The 24,532-nt window shown below is 36.7% G+C and overlaps 1 protein-coding gene across 2 annotated transcripts in view; it reads left to right on the forward strand.

Annotated features, from left to right (window-relative positions):
* flot2a (flotillin 2a) overlaps positions 1-24,409 on the forward strand; it is a 41,117-nt gene extending 16,708 nt beyond the window's left edge. The window contains exons 3-11 of one of the 2 annotated variants that reach the window (XM_067438358.1): positions 3,597-3,687; positions 12,168-12,291; positions 15,022-15,140; positions 15,269-15,382; positions 16,822-16,941; positions 17,083-17,297; positions 18,775-18,958; positions 19,986-20,135; positions 22,482-24,409. In XM_067438358.1, coding sequence (XP_067294459.1) covers positions 3,597-3,687; positions 12,168-12,291; positions 15,022-15,140; positions 15,269-15,382; positions 16,822-16,941; positions 17,083-17,297; positions 18,775-18,958; positions 19,986-20,135; positions 22,482-22,520 — 1,156 coding nt within the window. In that variant the 3' untranslated portion in view covers positions 22,521-24,409. Of the gene's footprint in view, positions 1-3,596; positions 3,688-4,269; positions 4,361-12,167; positions 12,292-15,021; positions 15,141-15,268; positions 15,383-16,821; positions 16,942-17,082; positions 17,298-18,774; positions 18,959-19,985; positions 20,136-22,481 lie in introns of both variants that reach the window. The other variant, XM_067438357.1, reaches the window with a different exon arrangement.
* Positions 24,410-24,532: the final 123 nt, after the last annotated feature.

Here is a 24,532-nt window from a genome sequence, read left to right on the forward strand (position 1 = left end):
CTTTTAGCTGTTATTGACTTCGACTTCGAGATTATGCATGTGCAATCTGTAATAACTAGCCTGCCTGTTCTCTGATGTTCCTTTTCTGTTCATTTCGTTTAAGTGCTTGCCGTGCTAACCTGCCTTTACAAGCTGGACTCACCCATGTGTGTCTGCCTAACCGTCTGATCTGTTTCTGGTATCTCTCTTCTGGGATCATAAGACTATTATGCCATATCATCTCTTGTGGAAATACAGATCACATTTAATCACATTTCAGATTGAGTGCTAGATTAATAGATTTGTCACTTCAGATGCTGTCGCACATTAATTTGAGATATAATATATGGTAAATGACCATGTCAAGCTAAAGAGACAGTTTAAAAGGTTTATTGTAAAGTTCACTAACATGTTGTTTTTTTTGTTTATTCTTTTACCAAAACTGACTGGAACACAGACAGGAAATTGGTAATATATAAAAGTAAGATGTGACGACACGTGTGGAAAAGGTATATTGCGGAAATGCAGCTATGATATTTAAATGTTACAGCTAAAATTAAGATTTATATTTCATCATTTTTTATTCAAGTCAATAGAAAAATTTAACAATTGTCAAAGATTAAATGTTAGAAAAATAAATGTAAAATGTGTTTGAACAAAGGGTTGCTGTATTCAGTGGTTACAGCAGTTGAGTGCAAATCTTAGAAATAAAGCAAGGCTGAGTGGGATATATCTTGCCCTTCCCCCTTTCCTGATAAATAACGTAGTAATCTAGTTTGCTGGCAGCTCTAAAAGCTACATTGATCTAATTTTAAAAGATTGAGAGAGATGTAGGGCTTGCTGCATCAAAAGGGCTGAAATTAACATTCAGTTAAGGGATTCTACTGCATATCCCTGTGCATGTTACCCATTCAGACACGCCCTGTTTCATTTCAATCCAATTTAAGAGCACTTTTTCATATAGACAAAAACAGCTGAATAAATGTGTTTGAAATATATAGAAAAGGGTCATTGATGAGAGTTCCACACTGTACATTGACACTGTGAACTATGTTGGTACATTAACTTTGTTGATGAATCCTAGACTATGGTCTCTTACACTAATAAGTGTCCCGTGTTATATGGGTTTTAGCTATATTAGGGATGAGCTATATTAGCCCGACAATCTACTAGAATAGTATGCCACCTGGGACCTTGACCGCAGTTATGTGAAACATTGTAAACATGCAGCTTCAGTGATTAAAATTGGACCGTTGTCGTGTTACACACTTTGTGTATACATTTCAATTTTAAAAAAAATGTATAGCCTGGAGAAGGTCAGTTTCAGTCTGCTGAATTTGGGCAGTCAGAGTTGTAGTGCATTATGGGCACACCACAGTTTTTTTTAGCTTCATACTCTGATTTGAATCGGAGGATAACAAACATGGTTGATGCGTCCGCCATTTTGGAACGGTCAACATGACATTGTTTATCACTCGCACTCACATATCAATGAATTTTGTAAGGGATAATCCATATTAGATACATGTTTATTAAATGAATAAACAGCAAAGAACCACCCAAGGTGAAGAGGAGGGTGGTTGCCTTTAGAAAGTGCATTCAAATCTAGCTATAGATTATCCCTTACAAAATTCAATGAAATGTTAGTGAGAAAGAGAGTGTGCACTAAAAGATTTTAATAAACTTTGCAGGGGCAACCACCCTACTCTTCACGTTGGGCGTTTTTTTTAACCTCCACATTGTCCATTAAAATTGTTTAATGCACAGCTAGCCATAGATTATCCCACTTATACCATTGTTAACCTCTAACAGTTTTGGTTAACACCATGGTCAACATTTGCTAACATTGACAACTTAGCTTTTATTGACGTCTGCAGCACAATGTTTGACTAGAAGTGTGAAAAGGACAGTTATTTTTCATCTTTCAAATCTTTATTATTAACTGATGATGTACAATTATTTAAATTAATATTATTATTATTATTAACATATAAAAATAAAAAATAAAAAACATAATCTAGATGTAAAGTGTTACTGAAATCATATTTCTTTATTTGCCTCAATATCTGCTGTATTGTTACTGGATTGAAGAACATATACTTCATATAACTTAAATTTGATTAGGGCTGTTTCGAATGCCATTTTTTGAGCTTCGAAGCTTAGGTGGCAATCAATATCGAATATTCGAAGCTTCGGTGGGTGGGGCTAAATATATAATAATAGTGTCGGTTTGCATTTGTATCATCTTTCACGACTTCACGTTTCACTCTTCGGCATCGTAAATGTGTTGCGGCAGACCCAGTGGAGTGCAGTGTTGCATTTGGTGCAATATGATCAGGAGGCACACATTCTTTAAATATTAATAAACATTTAATAATCTTTTAAATAGAACAGTTTCCGGTGCGCATTACACGGGCAGGTTTATGCTCCGAAAACGGACAGTGCACAAGTGATACAAAACACAAAGTCTGTTGAGAGCAAGAACTTTAATAAGGTATTAATAACGAACCTTTCTTTAAAACAAATGAATCCCAAAACAGAAATTAAATTAGTAACACACAGTGATTTCAACGAACTGTAATAAATAAAGAACACGGTAGCATGCTTATAAACAGTTGAATAAGAATAAATTAATTGTTTTTAAAATGACACAAAATGTAATATCTATTACAATTAGTTTTATTCTATATAAGGGATTTATTTTGTCTTATTCTGACTTTTTGTTAATTTAAATCTTTAAAATGTGCAATGCTTTTATTGAAAGCATGTTGCGGTGTTTTTTTTAATTTATTAGTATTATTTCAAGCATGAGTGAGAATGAGTCCGCGACGGAAGTCACGTGTTGAAAAAACAAAAACAAAAAAGAATATTCGAATCTCAAAACTGAAAATCGAATGCCACCTCACCGAACGAATATTCGATTATTCTAGTACAGCCCTAAATTTGATTAATACATTTTGTTAATTAATTTACTTACATCGACACCCCAGTTTCTGTTAACAATATATTATATTTGCTATATATAATGTAGTTTTAGTTCTGTGTATATATATATATATATATATATATATATATATATAATATGGGACCTTTGAATATTGTGTTGGACAGTGGGGTCTTCGAGTTGAAAAGGTGGAATTCCACAGTTATCATAAACGAGAATCCTAAATAAAGAATATGAGATGTAGTTGACCGACACAAAAATAAGTACTTTGTTGTGTATTCTGTTAATATTCTATTAAAATCAAAACCCATTAAAAAAAATTGTGATGCCTTTTGTTCAATTCCACCTAAAATAAATAGAAATTGCTTTTTCATAGATGTTTCAAGGGCCATGAGCAGGTAGTGCAAAGGCTAATCATAATGGATATACTGGATAAGACATCCATTCAATGATTGTCGATTTCAAAGATAGATGACATGATACAGAAGCTCTCTCCATCTGCAGCAGACTGTGGCTCCCTGAAGGTCTGGATTCAACTGCAATCAACACCAGAACCCATCCTCCCTAACCTCCGTCCCGCTCCTTTCACATATGTTAGTTAACACACTGATAATATTGTGCTGTCCTGCCTCCCCTTCCTCCTCTCCTCCCCTCCCCCCATCTTCCCACATAGACTCTCTCTGGAGATAATGACCATCCTCTGTCGCTGTGAGAATATCGAAACTTCGGAGGGTGTCCCCTTGGATGTGACAGGGGTCGCTCAGGTAATCACACTGAATGAAATAAGCCAACCAAATGAGACAATGAGAACAATTTTAGGCGCTCAGGGTATGAGGGGCAGTGGCCTGGTTCCATTTCCTGCGTTACACACATACACATACACAAGCTCATGCTCTCTTCCACATTCTTGTGTTGGTCTTCCTCTGCAGTGAAGGAGAGCCAGTCATCTCTCACTATCCTTGTCTGATGTTTGGCTACGCAACGCGCTCATGGCTCATGTAACTAATGGCTCACGTCAGAGTGCTCTGTCTGTTGGGTCTGTAATGGATGATGATGGACGGATTAGATAGGCTTTGGGGAATATTGTAGGTCGGGAAATAATAATGTTTGAGGTTCTGAGAATCTGAATCCAGACAATTCCATTACAGCCCATGGTCAAAACACCTGATTTGTGCTGACCAAGTGGTCGTATCTTCGTATTTTCACCCTACAGATGCATTTTGTGTTGTTTACCTTCACGCCTTCCTTTAATCCCACCTTCTTCCTGTTTTCACACCGCTTGACATTCTTCCCGTAGTTCATAGCCAACGTTTTTGTTTTGTTTCCCTTTTTTGCGTTTTCCACAGGATAACCCTTGAGATTATGACCCTGCAACCCAAGTGTGAGGATGTAGAGACAGCGGAGGGGGTAGCTATTGCTGTCACAGGTGTGGCACAGGTAAACCACCTTACCTCACCTAACCTCAGCTCCAAATGCCTCTTTCAGGTTTGCCAGACTGGTCAGAGCCAACACTCCTTTATCATCATTTCCTTCCATCTCATTGCTGCCTTTTCTGGTCCCTGAATTTGACCCTCCTCTCAGGGATCAGCTGTGCCCATTTTTGTCAATCTCTCATCAGACTGAAGGTCACTGATTTGTGCTTAACATGATCGGTCATGTTTGGTCAATCAAAGATAAGAAAATAATAATTTCCTGATTATTTTTGGGCAAAACGCTCCCTCATTATGCTGTGAATTTATTTTTATCTGTTAAGTACGCGAATCCATGGCTCTGTTTAAAACCCAGTAAGATATATTGCAGTATAATGCTTTCACAGGGAGGGCAGTACATAAAAATTAGCTGCTTTTACAATGACAGGCCAGTGCGGGCAAAAGCTTGCCGGGCGGGCCCAATAGCCTTGGACATCAAGCACCAAGGCCAAAAGCAAGTAGCGTTTCCTCTGTTGGGCCAGTAGCCCCATAGCGCTACCCTAAAACTACCCTTAACACACCTCCATAGAACGACATCACACAACTCCACCATTTTATCAGCTGACAGAAAACTAGCTAGATCACAAAATGTGCATGACAGACATTTGTCTTTACTTAATATAAGACGTAAGATTCCAGCATCAAAACTTGACAATGTTTTACAATAAAAATACTAGTGACAGTAATTTATTAATTTGTGTCAGGAATTGTTACATAGCTGTAACAAAAGGGTCAACACAAAAGGCTTGATCCAGTTGGGTTTTTTATTTGCGAACAATAATCTTAACACAAAGTGAGGGAAAACGAATAAGCAAATTAGAACAGAACAGGGAAAAACTCAGCGCAACTAGACCGCCACACAAGTCTAGATAGTACTCTGTCCTGCTCTGCTTCATACTACAGTAACGTTAATAATTACATTCATGAACATGAATTTTTCCCGAGTCCTATCCCGATTCTTTCCCACCGGCTGTGAGGGGAAGACAACATGTCTTAAGATACTGCGCTCAAACCTGGCATCATCAAACTATTGCTGCGTCCTAATTCGCCTACTTATACTACGTCCTAAAAGTATGTACTCTTTTTTTGAAGAAAAAGTACATACTTTTGAGTGTGTAGCAGAAGAGTATGCAAGCTTCGGGACATACTACTTCGCCATCTTTAACGAACTCTGTCGCTTAGTTACGTGCATCCTGTCACCGTTTAACTGCCCTGTAGCGCATCGTCAGATTCGTCAAAGTTCACATCCTCCACATTCAGTTTAATCTCCTGCCGTATGGGAGAGAAATGTAGCCGCACGTTGATCTGCCATGTGTGGGTCATTAATGCAGAGACTCCTCTCATGTGTTTGCAGTTTAAATATAATGACGCATTTAAAAGTTAATGGCCAAATGTGTCATTACAAAAGTTCACAATGCTGCTGCAGGTGAAATATAATGTGGATCGCACTAAATAAATATCTTTTTGTCAGGTTAAATACTGATAATTGATCTCTCAAACCCTTTATCTAAACCTCTCTACCTAACCGTCAGACTCGCACACCCGTCATGTTTGTAGTTTTTTAACACTTAATCCACATTTGTAGTTCTAATCAAATCCTCATCCAACTCGCAATGGGTTGTGAGACCAGAAATAGTAGACCATCCTGGGAATCTTTGGAATACTCTTTTCAGCATACTATGATTTGGGACATACTAATTCTATTTTCGAATACTATTTAGTATGGATAGTATGCGAATTGGGACGCAGGGTATGCCTTTGTTTTGAATAGGCGCCCTTTAGCGGACAGAAAAGTTACATAGTGTATCTTTAATATAAATAATAAATTAAATGATAATAAATAAAAACTTGACCAGAAAAGTATTTTAAATGTTCTGACCCCTTTAAACAGTAATATGAAATCTTGTCTTTCCCCCCCCCCACTAGGCCCATCTGACTAGAGCGTGGGATTTAATTTGGCAAAAAATAAGTGCTTAATGTTATACTTTGAAACTTTCATGTCAGGAGCTTAAAATGCCATCTACATAGGCAGCCCACAAGGTCTTAAAACAGAGCCGGTATGTTGCCACATTCTGTGACCTTCATGTCGTTGTAGTGTAAAGTTTGTAATGGTTTTCTGTTTTAAAGAACCTGAAATGCTGATTTGTTTTGTTCTTTTATCTCTTTGATTTGACCGTTTTTTTGATTGTTCTCGGTTGTCAGTGTGCCAAAATTTGCAGTGTTTAACAGAAGTCACATGTTTACCCTCATGAACGTTTCTCTGTTATTTTAATAACCCAACTTCAGAGAGGAAATACTTATATTTCCACTGTGGTTACAACTGAGCATGTGGCAATACCTTTACTGCAAAATCTTTCATTCAGTTTTCAAAGCCTACTTCCCTTCTTCAGCTATTATTTTCTCTGTGATTACTGGTATTGCTTTGAACAACAAGAGCATTGTAACACAAATAGCCAGTCTAGCCCTTACAGAGCATGCCACTCTGGTAGACACATGTGATTGGATGAGGAACTTAAACAAGACATTCCACAATTCAGTTCAGTCTCCATAGAGACTTGAGCTCAAGGGCTCTCCATAGAGAGACTCTATGATTCAATTTTTCCCTTGTAACGTGACAGTGAAGGTTATTTAATTAGAATTAGTTTCTTATTGTTTATTTTTTAGCTCTGCATGTTATACCCCCTCTAATTTTAGACTAACTTTAAAAAGTTTTTTGTTAATAGAGTCCTTGCAGCTGTTGAAGGAATGAACCCACTTATCTGTTGACCTCCCAGTCCTCTGCAATATCTTCCTGCCTGTTGCCATATACCAGCAGACATTGATAGACCCGGATACAGTCTTGTTCAAAATAATAGCAGTACAATGTGACTAACCAGAATAATTAAGGTTTTTAGTATATTTTTTTATTGCTACGTGGCAAACAAGTTACCAGAAGGTTCAGTAGATTCTCAGAAAACAAATGAGACCCAGCATTCATGATATGCACGCTCTTAAGGCTGTGCAATTGGGCAATTAGTTGAATTAGTTGAAAGGGGTGTGTTCAAAAAAATAGCAGTGTGGCATTCAATCACTGAGGTCATCAATTTTGTGAAGAAACAGGTGTGAATCAGGTGGCCCCTATTTAAGGATGAAGCCAACACTTGTTGAACATGCATTTGAAAGCTGAGGAAAATGGGTCGTTCAAGACATTGTTCAGAAGAACAGCGTACTTTGATTAAAAAGTTGATTAGAGAGGGGAAAACCTATAAAGAGGTGCAAAAAATGATAGGCTGTTCAGCTAAAATGATCTCCAATGCCTTAAAATGGAGAGCAAAACCAGAGACGTGGAAGAAAACGGAAGACAACCATCAAAATGGATAGAAGAATAACCAGAATGGCAAAGGCTCAGCCAATGATCACCTCCAGGATGATCAAAGACAGTCTGGAGTTACCTGTAAGTACTGTGACAGTTAGAAGACGTCTGTGTGAAGCTAATCTATTTTCAGGAATCCCCCGCAAAGTCCCTCTGTTAAAAAAAAGGCATGTGCAGAAGAGGTTACAATTTGCCAAAGAACACATCAACTGGCCTAAAGAGAAATGGAGGAACATTTTGTGGACTGATGAGAGTAAAATTGTTCTTTTTGGGTCCAAGGGCCACAGGCAGTTTGTGAGACTACCCCCAAACTCTGAATTCAAGCCACAGTACACAGTGAAGACAGTGAAGCATGGAGGTGCAAGCATCATGATATGGGCATGTTTCTCCTACTATGGTGTTGGGCCTATTTATCGCATACCAGGGATCATGGATCAGTTTGCATATGTTAAAATACTTGAAGAGGTCATGTTGCCCTATGCTGAAGAGGACATGCCCTTGAAACGGTTGTTTCAACAAGACAATGACCCAAAACACACTAGTAAATGGGCAAAGTCTTGGTTCCAAACCAACAAAATTAATGTTATGGAGTGGCCAGCCCAATCTCCAGACCTGCTGACCTCCAGATGCTGGGTCTTGTTTGTTTTCTGACAATCTACTGAACCTACTGGTAACTTGTTTGCCACGTAGCAATAAAAAATATACTAAAAACCTTGATTATTCTGGTTAGTCACATTGTACTGCTATTATTTTGAACAAGACTGTAATGTTAGATCTGTTGAGGGTTTTTTCTCTTTCTCAAATTAAAGATAACAAGAAAAACACATCTGGAAAGCAGAGAAATAATTATTCTTTAATCCAAGAACAAGTTTTCAGTCTTGACCTACTTTCATTTTCACGAGTTGCATGATTCCTTTCCTTTGAGTTTATGCTGTGGTTTCCCATGAGCACACCACGAGTGGTTCTGTTTTGTGTTAGCGATCATCAATGCACGCAGCCTTCATTTGAATGCTTGTTACAGCGCCGCTCCCCCTGTTGACTGTGAACATGATACCACTCCATTTGTTATTGACAGTTTTTATTTACATGTCTGTCCTGAATGACCGCTGATTCTGAAATAACTCCAATTAGACTCCAAAAAGACAATATTGTCTAAACTCCATAACATTAACCTTTTCCCCTGGCATATCAAGGCCTGTTTACACCAACACAAATGTTTGGCCTGAGAAAGTAAAGCATTATTTACATGAGCTGTTGAGATTTTTGCATTTGCCATGGTGTTAACCACCAGCAAATACAAGAGTACAGAAACAAGAGAGACCATTCTGGGTTTTTTTTCTTCTGTTATTTACTGTTGCTTAGTAAAATCCTCTGTTCTTGACCGTCTCCATGTCATGGTTTTAATTAATGGTAGCATCTCTTTTTCTGAACGTGACCAAAAGCACAAATCTAACGAGTTCTTGAAAAAGAATAAGACTTGAATAAGAGATTAGAACACCTCTATAAAAGAAAAAGATATGTTAACATATATTCATTCAAAAATTGTGTATTGTGTGAACAGACCTTTAGTCTGATTACTCTAAAAATGCAATGTCAGTATGTGGAAATAATAGGTTCCGGATCACAGCATTTCATTGAAACATTTATCTAGAACATCAGAAATACTAGACCAGCCATTACTTGACAGCCATTCACATGGCATTACTCCTGTAATGTGGAGTCATTTGAGATTCAGTCTGCGAATGTTTTCCCCCCACCCACATTTGTGGCTGCATGCTGCCGTGTATTGCACTGCTTGTAATATACGACCTGTTTGATGACTGCTCGACTATGAGGAGGATACACAAACACCCTCCTGCCAGTGTTGGTTGAAGTTCACCTTTGACACTGCACTGAAATCAGCTTTCTTCATAATCATGTACTGCTGCAATATAACCAGGCCACATGCAGAATATTTTTCAGCTTTGAAAAAAAGTTTTGATGTTTTCATGGGAAGCTGGTTGTAGTTCAGTACAGAGGGACGACTTCTACCCCGGAACATTAAACCCACAAAAACTCCCCCTCTCTTTCTGCAACATTCTCCTTTCCTTTTCACAGCCATGGACAGAGACTGTTTTAAAGGGTCTTTCCTGGACCTAACTTACTGTTTTAGGTGAAGGGGTGGCAAGTCCAGTCCTTGAGTTTACACTTAAATGTAGTGGCTCTATATGAGTCTGCAATGGTCTCTTTGAAAATCTCTTGCAATTTATGACATTTATTATTTTATTTTTATATTTTGTTTTGCATGCAGACATGAATATTTTAGAATTTGTTGCCCCCCAAAAAGTTTGGTTTCACACTAGGGTTGGGTTATATACATAAAATATATATCTATATTTACAGTCTTTCTAATAATAATATTTTGTATATATTGTATTCATAACTAATTAATCACAAATCACAAATTTTTCTGTTATTAATCACGATTAATCACACCTAACAATAAAGTTGTATAACATTTCAAATTTAATCTCTAAATTAATGGTAGAAACAATATAAAGACTATATTTTAAATATTTGATTTAAAAGGAAATATCCAGAAATGGAATAAAGTTATCAAACAAGCTACAAAAGTTATTCAGTCAAGAGCAGTGAGTGATATCCTCTTTTTCTTTAAAAAAAAATGATTTAAAAGATTAATCACTGACATTACAGCAACAAGTTTATTAGGCTGCTGTCACTTTAAGACTTGGCACTCATGACGTGGATCTGACACCTAGTTTATCCTATTTTAACTTAAGATTTTTCAACTCTTTAGGTTCATTTAAGACTTTATTCAACTAATTTATGAAGATATTTGACAAAACCGGAATTTCAACATAATTTTATAATTTTGGTCCATTAAAGCGTGAAAGAGAACTAAGTGTGGTCGGTGCGCTGCCTGAATCTGCTTTTTGTGCGCACAAGTGTGTGTGTGTTTGTCACGCAGACAGGAGATTCACAGACATACACGTCAATAAAGCACTGCTTTCTCTTTTGTGTCTTATTGTGCTTGAATGGTTTAAAAGCATTTACATGAATAAGAGCGTAGTCATATAATATAACTGCAGCTAATGGATGATGGGGGGAAAACATGCATTAATAGAGTTAAATATTACATTTTTTCTCTTAAACGGTCAAATTCATAAAAAATGGTCAAAATGCCTGTAATGCAGAGTATTCAGGTTAAAGAGATAGTTCACCCAAAAATTAAAATGTGATGTTTATCTGCTTAACCCCAGGGCATCCAAGATGTAGATGTGTTTCTTCATTTCTTCAGTATTCCATTGAAATGCATTATACGAGCAACATTTTTGTGTGAACTATCCCTTTAATTCAGTCAGTTTTGAATGCTGAATAGTTGAGAGATATCGCATGCTCTGTGACAGCAAGTGTAATAAAAGACAAAGAAAATCACTAGCTGCTGTTGACTGATTACCTTTGTATAATTAAAATAGTTTTCATTGTAAAAAACAAAACAAAAAAACTATACAGTGTTATTTCACATTTGATTACTTTCATTTCTGTAGTATTTCTTATCTGAATATACTGTTTGACCCACCTGAAAAAATGAAAGCTGTGTTTATTTCATTTGTCTCTTTATCCTATTGTATTTATTTGTTAAAATATCAATTTATTTTACTGACTGTTTACTGTTGTTTTTTAAAAAAAATCTAGTTAAATGATTTAAATTTGTTCTGCCTCCTGTGCTATGTGTAAAATATTACATCAAAAGTACAGAAATTATTTAAAAATGAGATAATAACAAATTGTGTATGGCAGTGTAAATGGAAATATTGTTTTTATTAATTTTACAATTATGTAAATGATTAACCACAAACATACTGTAAATGCCTAATATATTGCCCAGCCCTTCACACTGCTTGAATGCAATGCAACATTTAGACTCATTAAGCATGTTATTTATTTATTTTTATCAACTGTATAAACGCACAAGTGTTTTACATACTGATTTACATTTAAATCAGAGTGGCATGAATACTGATTGATGGATACTACCCACAACTAACCACAAGTCTCAGTTATACACTACTTTACAACATCCAGCAGATTTGGTTGTGCTTATTGCTCAATGTTTGTCCCTCGTAACAGGAATGACCTTTTTTTTTGTTCAAAACTGTTGATCCAATAATATATATATATATAATATATTATGACTGTTTGGATTCTAGATTTCAGGATTTCTGTCTCTAAAATATAAATTCATCCCATCCCATAAATATAACCCATCAGCTGACTGTTTTATATCTTGTTATCCTGGCACACATTGTATCAGGATACAATCCTGATCCTTATATCAGGATGTAAGCTCTAGCAGTCAATGGCATTCTGTGATCCTGTGTATGTTAATGTTGGACCATAACTGTATGTGTTCTGCTGTCAGGTGAAAGTCATGACCGACAATGAGCTGCTGGGTTATGCCTGTGAACAGTTCTTGGGCAAGACAGTGGCAGAGATAAAAAGTGTGATTCTGCAGACGCTGGAAGGTCACCTGCGCTCTATTCTGGGTGAGTGGCGCTGGATGCTTGTGTTATCCTCAATGTGAAGAGTTCTGTCTGTGTGACTGTCTGTGTGTACAATTAGTGCTAGATCCAAGCTCTTTCAAATAAGCAAAATGAATCTTTCAACAGATCATTGGGACATTATGAAGTTGTGCAGGGTTTCCCCGGGTCTTAAAAAGTCTTAATTTGACCTTCTACAATTTAAGGCCTTCATTTGGAGCAGAATGGAGCGGATTATCATGACATTAAATTAGGGACCTATGATTTCTGCGATGCAAAAATATGTACGGAATTGCAAAATCCATTTATAAAAATGGAATTTAATGTATTATGTGGAATGTCACGGAATTTGTCGACTTTTGAATGAATCAGTACACTTAAAGGCATACCCTCATGTGAGTAAATAGTTCACCCAAAAAAAGTTAAAAAATGAATTTAGCAAAAAATAAAACAGAATAACTGCCCTAATGGCCCTAAAAAAAATTTTTTTGTTAAAGGGATAGTTAGCCAGAAAGCCATCTATTACTTACCCTGCTGTTGTTCCAATGCCCTATGTCCTCCTATCTTTTCCAGACCTCAAAAACATAAATAAATAAAAAATAGTCCTGCATGCGCTCCTTCCTATAATTGCAGTGAATATTGACCAGGTTAAAAAAATACAAAAATTATACAAAAGTATAATGCAATTATACATAGAGACACGTATGTGTTCAGGAGGCATACTATAAGGTTTTGCAAGAAAGAAACCTTATTATTTAGTCAAAATACTGAGCTCGGCTGTTACTCTGTGCCCGCTCCTGTGAGTGTGTGTGAGCCGTCAGCAGCCTCTCACACAATGTTGTCATGACAACCGGTACACAACATTCACTTCAGGAGGTTTTTTTTAGCATTATGGTTTTATTTCTTATCATACACCTTATAGAAAAGACAAGAGTCATGTTTGTTTTTATTGAGCCTGATTTCTCAAAATGGTATGTGTGTGCTTATCCTGGTCATGACTGCTGACAGCTCACACACACTCACAGGAACGTGCACAGATTACTGGCCGAGCTCAGTGTTTTGACTGAATAATAGGGTTTCTTTCTTGCAAAACCTTACCGTATGCTACCTGAACACGTTCCATATATGTCGCGCATCTCTATGTATCATTGCGTGATACTTTTGTATATCTTTTGAGGTCCAAAAAATATAAAATGACATAGGATATTGGAACAACAGCATGGTGAGTAAAAGATGGCTTTATTTTCATTTAAGGGTGAACTAACCCTATCCCTTTAAACTTTTAACAAATTGCTAATTAATTAACTAATTATACATGCTTTTGACTAATGTAATTATATTTAACCATTAAAATGGTGTAAAACTAAATTAAATTGCATGCACTGCAAAAAAACTGAATAATTATATCTTCCTCCGGATTTTTGTTTTCCAGTACATTAGTGTTGCACGATATACCGGTACTAGAAAAGTATGTATTGCGATACCCTGCTTTTACAAACGGTACGATATGGACTTTTATTAGTACTGGTACTTTAAGGAGGACAGCGCATATGAGCTGTATTTCTTAATTTGTGTGGATGTGTGACAGCAGGAGTCAGGCCGTGTGTGCAGAGCTCTGCTGCAGCCGTTCAATAAACATTAGAAGCAGAAGAGTTAAATATATACGCGGCTACGCGCAACACATTACAAAGAAAGCAACAGAAATATGCGCGCATGAGAAGAAAAAGCGTGGCGCCGGACGTGCTCGCGCTACCAGACTTTGACCTGAAGCGCGCGCACATGCCTTTCAGACAACCATTCAGTTCTTTCGCGGCTTATTATTTGGGTTTGAATGGTCAAAAACCTGTAAAATGCACGGTCTGGCGAGTATTCAGTGTAGTCTACAGCTGAGGTAATTAGATCCGTGCAGGTCTTGCCAGACCTAATATTCTGTGATTAATGTTAAGCAAACAATGAAGCAAAAAATAGAAAACCACCACATGTTTGGCTAAATAACTAAAATATATTTATTAAAAATCAGTGTATTGTTAAATTATAGAGTGTAGACGAAGTAAGCAGTTTTTCATTTGATTATTTAATTTCTTACTTGACTTGCCACTGTTAAAGAGGCCTAATGTAGCTGAAAAATAAAGCACTGTTTTTGTCATATTGTTTGTAATTTTCATATTTTTAAAAACAAAGATACAATAAAAAAGCTATGTTATAATTATAAAGTTACATTTAAAAAATATTAAATTACTCGTATCATAAAATAAGATTTTGGTCATCCCAACCTGTTGAGAAGTGAAAGGTTAGTGAATGATAACATGATTGATAATGTGATCTCTGTAAGGATGTTCACACTGGCATGTAGTTATTATAGCAATAAGAGGAGGGAATGGGCAAAAACCAGGGAAGGAACATGCTGGCCAAGGTAATTTTTAGTTTAAAAAAAAACAAACAATGAATAATAAGTTCTGTTGTCATATTAATCATATAATCTGTTTTTTGTTTGTTTTTTACTGTGGTATCGATTTAGTATCGCTATCGAGGTATTTTAGTCTGGTATCGTATCAAAGTCATAATTTTGGTATCGTGACAACACTACAGTACATATATCTAAACATCATTTCAGCTTTCTTTTTTCTGTGCATTTAGAAAATGTATACATCCTTCATAATTTCAGCCCTTGAACAGGAAACAAGGACGCATCACAGCTTTCATGTTCTCACTGACCTCATTTGCTTGTATTCACAGGGACTCTGACGGTAGAGCAGATCTACCAGGATAGGGATCAGTTTGCCAAGCTGGTGAGGGAGGTGGCTGCACCTGATGTGGGCAGGATGGGTATTGAGATCCTCAGCTTTACTATTAAGGTGCTCTTACATTAATATAAATAGAGTTTTAGTTTTTTATTTTGTTTTAAAATTTTAACAATCAGTCAATGTCTTTCAAACCCACTGCAGTTGTCTTGGTAATAATCCTATCTGTTTTCTTCTGTTAGGATGTCTATGATAAGGTTGACTATTTGAGCTCCTTGGGGAAATCCCAGACTGCTGCTGTTCAGAGAGATGCTGACATTGGCGTGGCTGAAGCAGAGAGAGATGCTGGAATCAGGGTGAGACTGACACTTAGTCAGGAGAAAATATTGAGAATTAGGCACCGATCAGACAGAACGCTAGACTGTGTAAACCCAACCTGATCTGCTGACGATTTGATTTCGCCCTGCAACTCAGTTTGGAAACCTGTACATTTATTTCTACTGCTTCTGTTACACTTTTGTGGGAACCAATCACAGACTGGCTTATCCACCTGGCTCGCTATTGGCGGGTTTAACACGATGACAGATGGGTCTTGCCTGTTGATCAGGCCTCTTGTGGTCTGATTGGTTGAAGGACTATCAAATTGCGTGCAGAGTCATTTGAATTATTGTGTTTGTTTATCACGCCTCTTGTGCAGAAGAAAATACAGAGCACTGTCTCCCCAGACCAATGTTCAGGCTTAAATTTAGCTTGGTCTGTCCAAACAGAATGCGTTTTTCAGCTTCGAAAACTTGAGGCACACTGCACTGCCTTTTTTGGTAGAAGTTTTTTTTTTTTTTTTTGAAAAGAGGAAACCCCCGAACCAGCTGTCCTGTCAGTCCAATAAAGATAATGGTCACCACAACGGAAGGCCCGCCTCTTGATTCATTCAATTAGACAATAGAAAAAAAACGTGATGACGTTTGGCTGTTTTCCGCTCAAAGTTGATTTTTTTTTCAACTTCATGCGCTCGTGAAGCGATCCTTCAAAAACACGAGGCGCGGTTAAAACGCGAGGCGCCCGGGGCGCATAAGTGCCGCTCATAACACTCTCTGCCAACAGAAATCTTTTCAAAAAAGGCACCTCTCACTGCATTCTGTCTGATCAGGCCCTTAGGATGTCAGAATAAATATTTTATAAAATCATTTATAGTTTTATTTTATGTTAATTTTATATCAGATTATACATTTTAGACATCTACACTACCAATGAAAAACATGGTATCAGTAAGTTTTTTGGGATTTCTTTAAAAAAATTAATTAACTTTTATTTACCAAGGACACATCTTTGTAACATAAGATTTTTATTTCAAATAAATGCTGTTCTATTCATCAATATTGTATATACAGTTTAAAACCGTGATTTGTGTGATTACATTTTTTTATAAACATTAAAAAATATCAAAATGATTGAAAAAATTTATAAAAATTATAACTCAGTAAGGTGCAGGCTTATTAAGGACCAAATGTTGACTTGTAATTATTGATGAATGAATACAGCATGTTTTGGGTAATTGGTAATCAATTGTATCGATTTTATTTATTTATTTACTACACAAACTTTTTACTACTATTGATAAAATATAAATTAAACAGATTGTCAAATTGAACAGGGCATCAAAATTGTATTCTATCCTAATTTTAGATTAGTGGCAGGAAAGAATATTTATGTTAGCAGAAAAAGTGAAAGTGCATGAAAGAATGGGTGATGATGTGTAACTTTTATTTTTCTCTCATTTCTTATTATCTTGTTACAGGAAGCAGAATGTAAGAAGGAGATGATGGATGTGAAATTCCAAGCGGATACAAAAATGGCCGACTCAAAGAGAGAGCTGGAGATGCAGAAGGCTGCCTTCAATCAAGAAGTGAACACAAAGGTAGAGCTGAGTTATTCCTCTGGTCATTTTAAGATGTGAATACTCCGATGCACTTGTCAATCAATCATGTGATACACACTATATGACCAAAAGTTTGTGGACACCCAAACACTACACCCATATATAATTCTTTATTTTCAGAAAGCTGAGGCGCAATTGGCATATGAGCTTCAGGCTGCCAAGGAGCAGCAGAAGATCCGACTGGAGGAGATTGAGATTGAGGTGGTTCAGAGGAAGAAGCAGATCACCATTGAGGAAAAGGAGATCCTCAGGACAGATAAAGAGCTGATCGCCACTGTGAGGAGACCAGCTGAGGCTGAAGCATACAAGATGGAGCAGCTCGCAGAGGCAAAGAAGTGAGTAAAGCGGCAGTTAAGGAAAAGAAAATGAGACTGTGAAAGATGTGGCTGTTCTTATTCAAAGATGAGAATATTGGTATATTAAGTGTAAAGGCCCCAAGATACTCACAGAAATATCTAAGCAGTGATATACTATTAGCGAAAACCCAGACACAGCCCGCACTGCTGCATAAGTGCTATTTTCTCAATAACAAAAATGACAGTAGTGAGAAAACGGCAGTTAAGAAATCATCTAATATATGGCAGCCTGATATATAATAGTTTTAGCATCAGTATTGCAATGTACACATCTGAGATTGCAGGATGCAATGTGTGATGTCAAGTATAGGGATCACAGTTGATTTGTGATCCATATGGGCCAGCTGCTCCCCGGTTTGGGACACGTGATCAAGGCTTAATTGCAAAGTTTAACCATCAGAGCACACACATCAGGACAGATAGCACATGAACACCAAATTCAGCTCTCTCTCTCTCTCTCTCTCTCTCTCTCTCTCTCTTTTAAGCATGAACGGACACGTTAAAATTTTAAGTCAAAATTCCCGTCTCTGCGAATATCCTCGTAAACATGGTTGTGTGTTGTGAACAAATGATAAAGAAAACAGATGTGTATCATTATATTGGATCCGCGCATTCATCTTAAAGTGACGGCAGCCTAATAGACCCCTAGCTGTTTGTCACCAATGTTAATCAAACAATAGAGAAAGAGAAAATCACTTACAACAAATTACTCAAACAAAGATGATATTAAACAATTATATTAATTACATTTACAGTGAAAACGATGCAGTGTTATTTTATTTTCAATTTCTGTTCCTGAATAGAGTTAGATTTACCTGAAAAACAAAAATCACTGTTTATTGCTCCATTTATTATTATTATCTACGTATTATCTATCATCCTAGAATGATCTATTCTTTACAAATAGAGCTATTCAAATCATCTGGTGAAATTGTTGTCATATTGCAGGAAAAAATGTATATCATATTTTTTCAATATCTTGCAGCCATTTCAATATCATTCAGCATTCCAGATATGTCACGTCAAATTTATTTATAGAGCACTTTATACAATAGACTGCTTGAAAAAAGGTAGGAAAAAGTGTCAGTGTCTATTTAAGTTAGATTTAAACTTCATTTTCTAAGCAGCTCTCCAGTGTACATGAAGAATGCTAAGCAGATGTCTGACCTCAATAAACTGAACTGAAGAAATGAACTGGGGAAGATTTCCATGTCAAAGAAGGCAGAGCCAAATCAACCTACCAAAAGTTTTTGTCCAGCTATAGTGAACTTTTCTGGAAAGTTTCAAACTCCTGAAGCAAACTGTGTTTTGGCCTGATTTTGTTTCGAAATTGTTATACCATTTCAATCTTTTATCATTTAAAGTATATCAGGGCCTTAAGGGATTTTTCATCTATGTAAGTCAGATATGCAATGGAAGAACAGAGGTCAGTCTGACTTTTGCTCCTCTCTATCAGAATGAAGAAAGTGCTGACAGCACAGGCTGAAGCAGAGAAGATCAAGCGTATTGGAGAAGCAGAGGCCGGCTCCATTGAGGCTGTGGGTAAAGCTGAAGCAGAGAAGATGAGACTCAAAGCTGAGGCCTATCAGCAGTACGGGGAGGCTGCAAAGATCGCCCTCGTCCTGGAGGCTCTGCCAAAGGTGTGTAGATGTCAGACTAAAGGAATATGTGGGATTAAATTACAGTAATTACAGATGCAATATTTTCCTAACTTATTATGCTTAATTTTTATACTACTAATAGTTCAAATTAGAGATGCACCTATACAACATATCTCAATACTGATAGACAATTTTTTAGAATGATATCTGCCAATACAGATAGTTTGCTTTCGCTTAAGGAAAAAAAAAAAAGGCTAATAATGTTATTATTATCAACCCTCTTATTTGTTACACTATAATATTAGAGGTTACAATTAATAACAGAGGTATTATATTCAACTGCTATTTATTTTTAGATATAATAATTACACTCAGTGATTTAGTAAGTCATACTGTGTCTTTCAAAATATCTTCTGGTATTTATGCATGTTTTTTTGTGATTTTAATCTATATAAAAGTAGAAGAAAAGTCTTGCGCATAATGATAATTTTAAAGCCGAGACTTTGTTATCAGAAGTAGCAAAGCACAGATCTCATTCGATTATTGGATTGGAAGCGCTATAATGTTTGATGTAGGGAAAAACTAGTGACCTAGCAACCCTGGCTTAAAATAAGGATGATTCATACACTGTAAAAAATTTTCAGAAAAGTTTCAGTTGAAATTACTTAAACAACCAATTTAGTTGTACTTAATTTCAGGTGCCAACTTTTTTTTTTTACAGTGTATGGTCAAATAGAGCCTGCTTTAGCATCACAATCTTATAACTGTTAATGCAATATTGTCGCATTAACAGTTAGAGAGATTGTCTTCACATTATTCACAGTGTTGATTGACAGAATACTGATAATTGGCCCTGATCATTGCCTGTTTTTAAACAATAGTACAAAATAGTAGCTTTTATTAGCCGATACCGTTTTTTGTCTGATACATCTGTGCATTTCTGGTTAAAATACTATTTTAAAGTATTTATAATATTTTTACTATACTGTCTTTTTTTTTTTTTTTTTTAAGATGATGCTCAAGAATAAAGCTAAATGTGTATTTGTTGTGTTTTGTACCATGTCAGATTGCTGAAAAGGTGTCAGCACCCTTGGGCCGTACCAATGAGATTGTGATCCTCAGCGGCGACGGTGGGCGCATCACTGGGGAAGTGAATCGTCTGTTGGCTGAACTACCTGTTTCTGTCAACGCCCTCACAGGGGTGGATCTGTCTAAGGTGAATGCAACTATTTTAAGGACACTACTGTTCAAAACTTTGGGGTTCTTAAGATTCTTTTTAATGTTTTAAATACAAAACATTTAAAATGTTGAAAATACTAGTACAGTACTATTGTAAAATATTATTGCAATTTCAAATATCTTTTAAAATGTAATTTATTGCTGTGATGACAGCTGAATTTTCGGCATCATTACTCCAGTCTTCAGAGTCACATGAACCTTCAGAAATCATTTTACATTTGAACTATTAGTCATCAAGATGTTTGGTTTGGAAACTCACCATTGACGCCTCAATCTGAGGGGAGGGATAAACGGTTGTCTTTCAAACTCCCTCTGCACGCGATAGGATAGTGCTACACCAACCAGAGCAACGAAAGTGAAGCGGAGCTCGTTGATTAAACATTCGCCGTATCCGGTCGGCTAAACTCTGAATGACTTCAGTGCCGTTCTTTGTTCTTTTCTCAGAGAAAAGCTTAACTCCAAGTCTTCCAGAGTCGCGGTCAAAGCTGATTCGAAAGACCGCCGTTAGCCAGTTTCTGTGTTTACTAGAAGCACGCAAACGCAACTCGGCCGTCGTCATTATGGCCCCGCCCTCCGACTCTATGACACGATGTGATTGGCCCGGCAAGAGTTAGGCGATTACAGCTCAAAAGGGTTTTGAGAGTTGCTAGACAACACTCGCGGGCAGATTAGATTTGTTGCCGCTGTAGTGCGTCTAGATTTTTAGGCTATATTTTTGAGGGACCGGCTTCATAGAACCAGGAAACTATCAGACCGTTTTTACAAGGAGAGACAGAGCAGTGTACAAAAAAGGTAAAATGTAGGGGTGTCCCCAAATAAGGATTTACACATTCGAATCAGAATTTTAGAATCTCTCTATGGTCGACCGATAGTCGAATCATCTGTGTGTGTGTAAACCATAGACTGTAAAAAATAAACGGTATAAACGGGTTGGGAAGGGCAGGACACTAGTCAGCAGGAGGCTAAGACTATTTTTATTTTACTTTACACACGGCACACAGCCACCACTTTTAATAAAGGGATCAAAACTAGGCTACACTACACATTCCTAATTAACAGTTCTCTCGAAACACAGAACATCACACAAATATATAAAAGAACATTTTGATAAATAAACCTAAAAAAAAAAAACTGCCTAGAGAGGAAAAGAACACTTTGAGTGCGTTTATATCCACGTTCTTAAGCCGATTGCGCCTAAAAGGGGCCGCACACCGGACTGAAGCTCAGCGCCGTGTCTCCGGTATCTCACACCAGGCAGACGTGAACATTATATACGCAAGCTCAATTTTGAATCGACCTCTGACAGAAGTGCTGCACGATGAGTGTATCTTGTAGCACAGGGTGAAATCAGTATGTACATTCACGATTTGAGGGAAATATACATTTAATCGCCGCGGACAGGCGTCAAATGCCGCCGTCGGTGTATATGTGTTCGAATTTTGGCGCGGAGGCGTGGCACGTCCGGTGCGAAGCTCAGTGCCCTTAAAGGGGCGACACGTCTTTATAACACTAATATTGAGCACCCCCATATTGCCAAAATTGTATGATCCTCGTTTCATAACACTCCCGAAGATTCGACCATGAGATCAGTGGTCGAATCCGGTCCTGCATATCGATGCTTTGAATCTTCGACTATTAGGGGTCACCCCTAGTAAAATGTATGAAAAATAATGCAATTTTTTAAAAATGAAGCATGAACACGTTACAGTGCACCCTGCAAACACAATCAAGCCTTCGAAAGAATGTTTGACCACCCCTTTAAAAATGTTTGTGTGTTGCTGTGTGTGCAGTAAGCAGAGTGTACGCACGTTGTGCACCCGCCTGCACTTTACTCATATTATGCACATATTATAGCATGCCAAACACACAAAAAATACTGCATTGTTGGCGCATTGCTCTTTTGAGGCAAATCAAAAAACGACTGCTCCATTGACCAACAATACCTGGTCGTTTTCAGTTGCCTCAAAATAACAACATACCTGATGTGCCTGAACACACCTCATTTTCAAACCTGCACACCCAGAGGCGAACAGATGAATGAGAGTGCATTTTCTATTTAAAAATGCCGTTGGATGTGAAAATGATAACTGTCAGGCTAAAATTAGACAAAACACATATGTCCATATGTCCTGTAGCTTGTGCTGTAACTGTTAGGTCAGAAATCAGAGAAAAAGTTTTAAAAAATCTAAAGCCTGATAACTTTTTGTAGGCACTCTGCTGACATCAGTATTTTTCCGAGATGGAACGAGATAAGTGAATGAATAAGTAAAATATATTATGTTTTGTTTGTATGGACATTAATAAATGTGTGGTTTCTCTATAGATCCCATTGCTGCAGAAAATGGTCAACCCTCAAGCTTGAACAGACTTCTTTCACTCTGCTGCCTTTCCAACACTCCCACATCGATTGCCTTGAAAAGAAACATTTGAAAGCTGTTTTCTTTTTACGGAAATGAGGAATTGATTTTTTTAGACCCCTGGTGCCTTACCTCTTCAGGACCAGATTCTCTGCGTGTGCTCTTGTTTTATCAACTATATCCTTTTCTGTCTGTTTATTTGCCTTTCACGTACCTCAAAAACGATTATTTTGTTAATCACATAACTATTTCATGAAATTCATTATTGGGCAGCTGCAGCTCTGTGTGTAAGTAGATATTTAGAAGATAAGGAGGTATTCCCATTTTGATGGGTGGCTAAGATTGTAATCACAGTTAAGTTTATGCAGTGTATGAATATATATATATAAACGTATAGTGTAGAGGAGCCATTAGGTTTGTTACAGCATGTTTAATGGATTGATCAACTGGGTCATTGTGAAGACTTTACTGTTCAGGTCAAAGAGTGACACATGAGTGAAAAGGAATGACTTATTTTATCTAACCAACACATTTAGATGTACATCCATTTGTAAACATCTTTTTATACAGTTCAAACATGAAGTAATTGAATTTATTTTAATAGTGGGACATGAATGATCATTCTGTTGCTTTTTTTATATTTTCAGTCAGGTCACACATTCACCATGTAGTCCTTCACGTGGAACTACTCCATGTGATTCATAATCATTTCTGTATGTATATTCTTTGAGGATGTTTTGCCTATTTTTGGATATTAAAATGTGGTCCAAGTGCATTTTTGCTAAAATGCCAACTATAGGTCAAAACATGCTGAATCAGCAGGATATAGGATGGTATGGGGTTTTTTTCATCGCAGAAAACCACAGAAAAGTTTACCTCACGTAATGTTTATGCAGATGATTTATCTTTGGTCCTCTTCCATTAGCTGCAGGTCAGATATGATGAACTTTGTCTTCAGCCAAACTGACAGTGCAGAACTCAGTGCAGTCTTTTGTGTAAAGTTCAGAGATTGATACACGCTGTGCAATTAAAGTTGAACATCTCCATAGGGTTCTTTATTGTTATTCATTTTTTCATATTAAATCAATTCAGTTTTGGTAAATGACATGATGCAGATTGTTTTTTGTTTTTGTATTTTTTTTTAACCCCAATATTTCACGTCATGTGCATTTTTCTGTTTCTTAAGTCCTAATTATCAGCATCCAGATAATGTGACAGCTCTGGCAGATATATGTGAAATTTAACTCTGTTAACTTCTCGTTTTAGTGATTTATTTTCTTCTGATTTTCAGCTTTCTGTTCTGTCATACAAATTATTTTGCCAAACTTCAGTAGGTCAAACAGTGTATCAGCATTTATTTTACATTGCTGCTGAATCATAAATTATTGGGTATTTTGATTATTGGTAATCAGATGCCAAATATGACTTTTCGTTTGTTAACAGTACACTTTGGCAAATGTGTTTACGGGGGGGAAAACTTATGTTTGTCAGAAACACGTTAATTAAAATTGATGTTCAATTTTCATTCTTCAAAATGAAGTGTTTGTTTATTTTGATGTCAATATCTGTTTCAGCTGGGAAAAGGGAATTATGCTCTGAATATGTAGCCATTGTCTATAAGATGTTGCACACATTTAAACTCAACTTCAGGCTCCAAAAACTTTTCTATGCTTAATCCAAACTAACAAAAGCTGCCGTTTCTAAGCTATGTGTTTGTTCTAGAGTTTGTAATGTTTCCACACTAACAATCACATACTGAGAATGTGCTATATAGAATTGCATATAGTTAATGCCAATATATTGTTGACGAATGAATATGTAGGATAGGCCTAAAACATGTATCTATTAAGGAATCTGTTTCCAATCACAGCTAATAAATTTGTCTTGGTTTGTTTCTTTTTTGTGTGTGAAATCTTTTAGACTAGACTGGTTTTGTGGGCTCTGTAAAAGGCAACTTTACAGGGCTAAGAAAAGTCACATTTGTAATGACTTAAATAATAAATTCAATGCAGTATTT

Source organism: Pseudorasbora parva, chromosome 3 (genome assembly GCF_024679245.1).
Source record: "Pseudorasbora parva isolate DD20220531a chromosome 3, ASM2467924v1, whole genome shotgun sequence".
Taxonomy (NCBI): domain Eukaryota; kingdom Metazoa; phylum Chordata; class Actinopteri; order Cypriniformes; family Gobionidae; genus Pseudorasbora; species Pseudorasbora parva.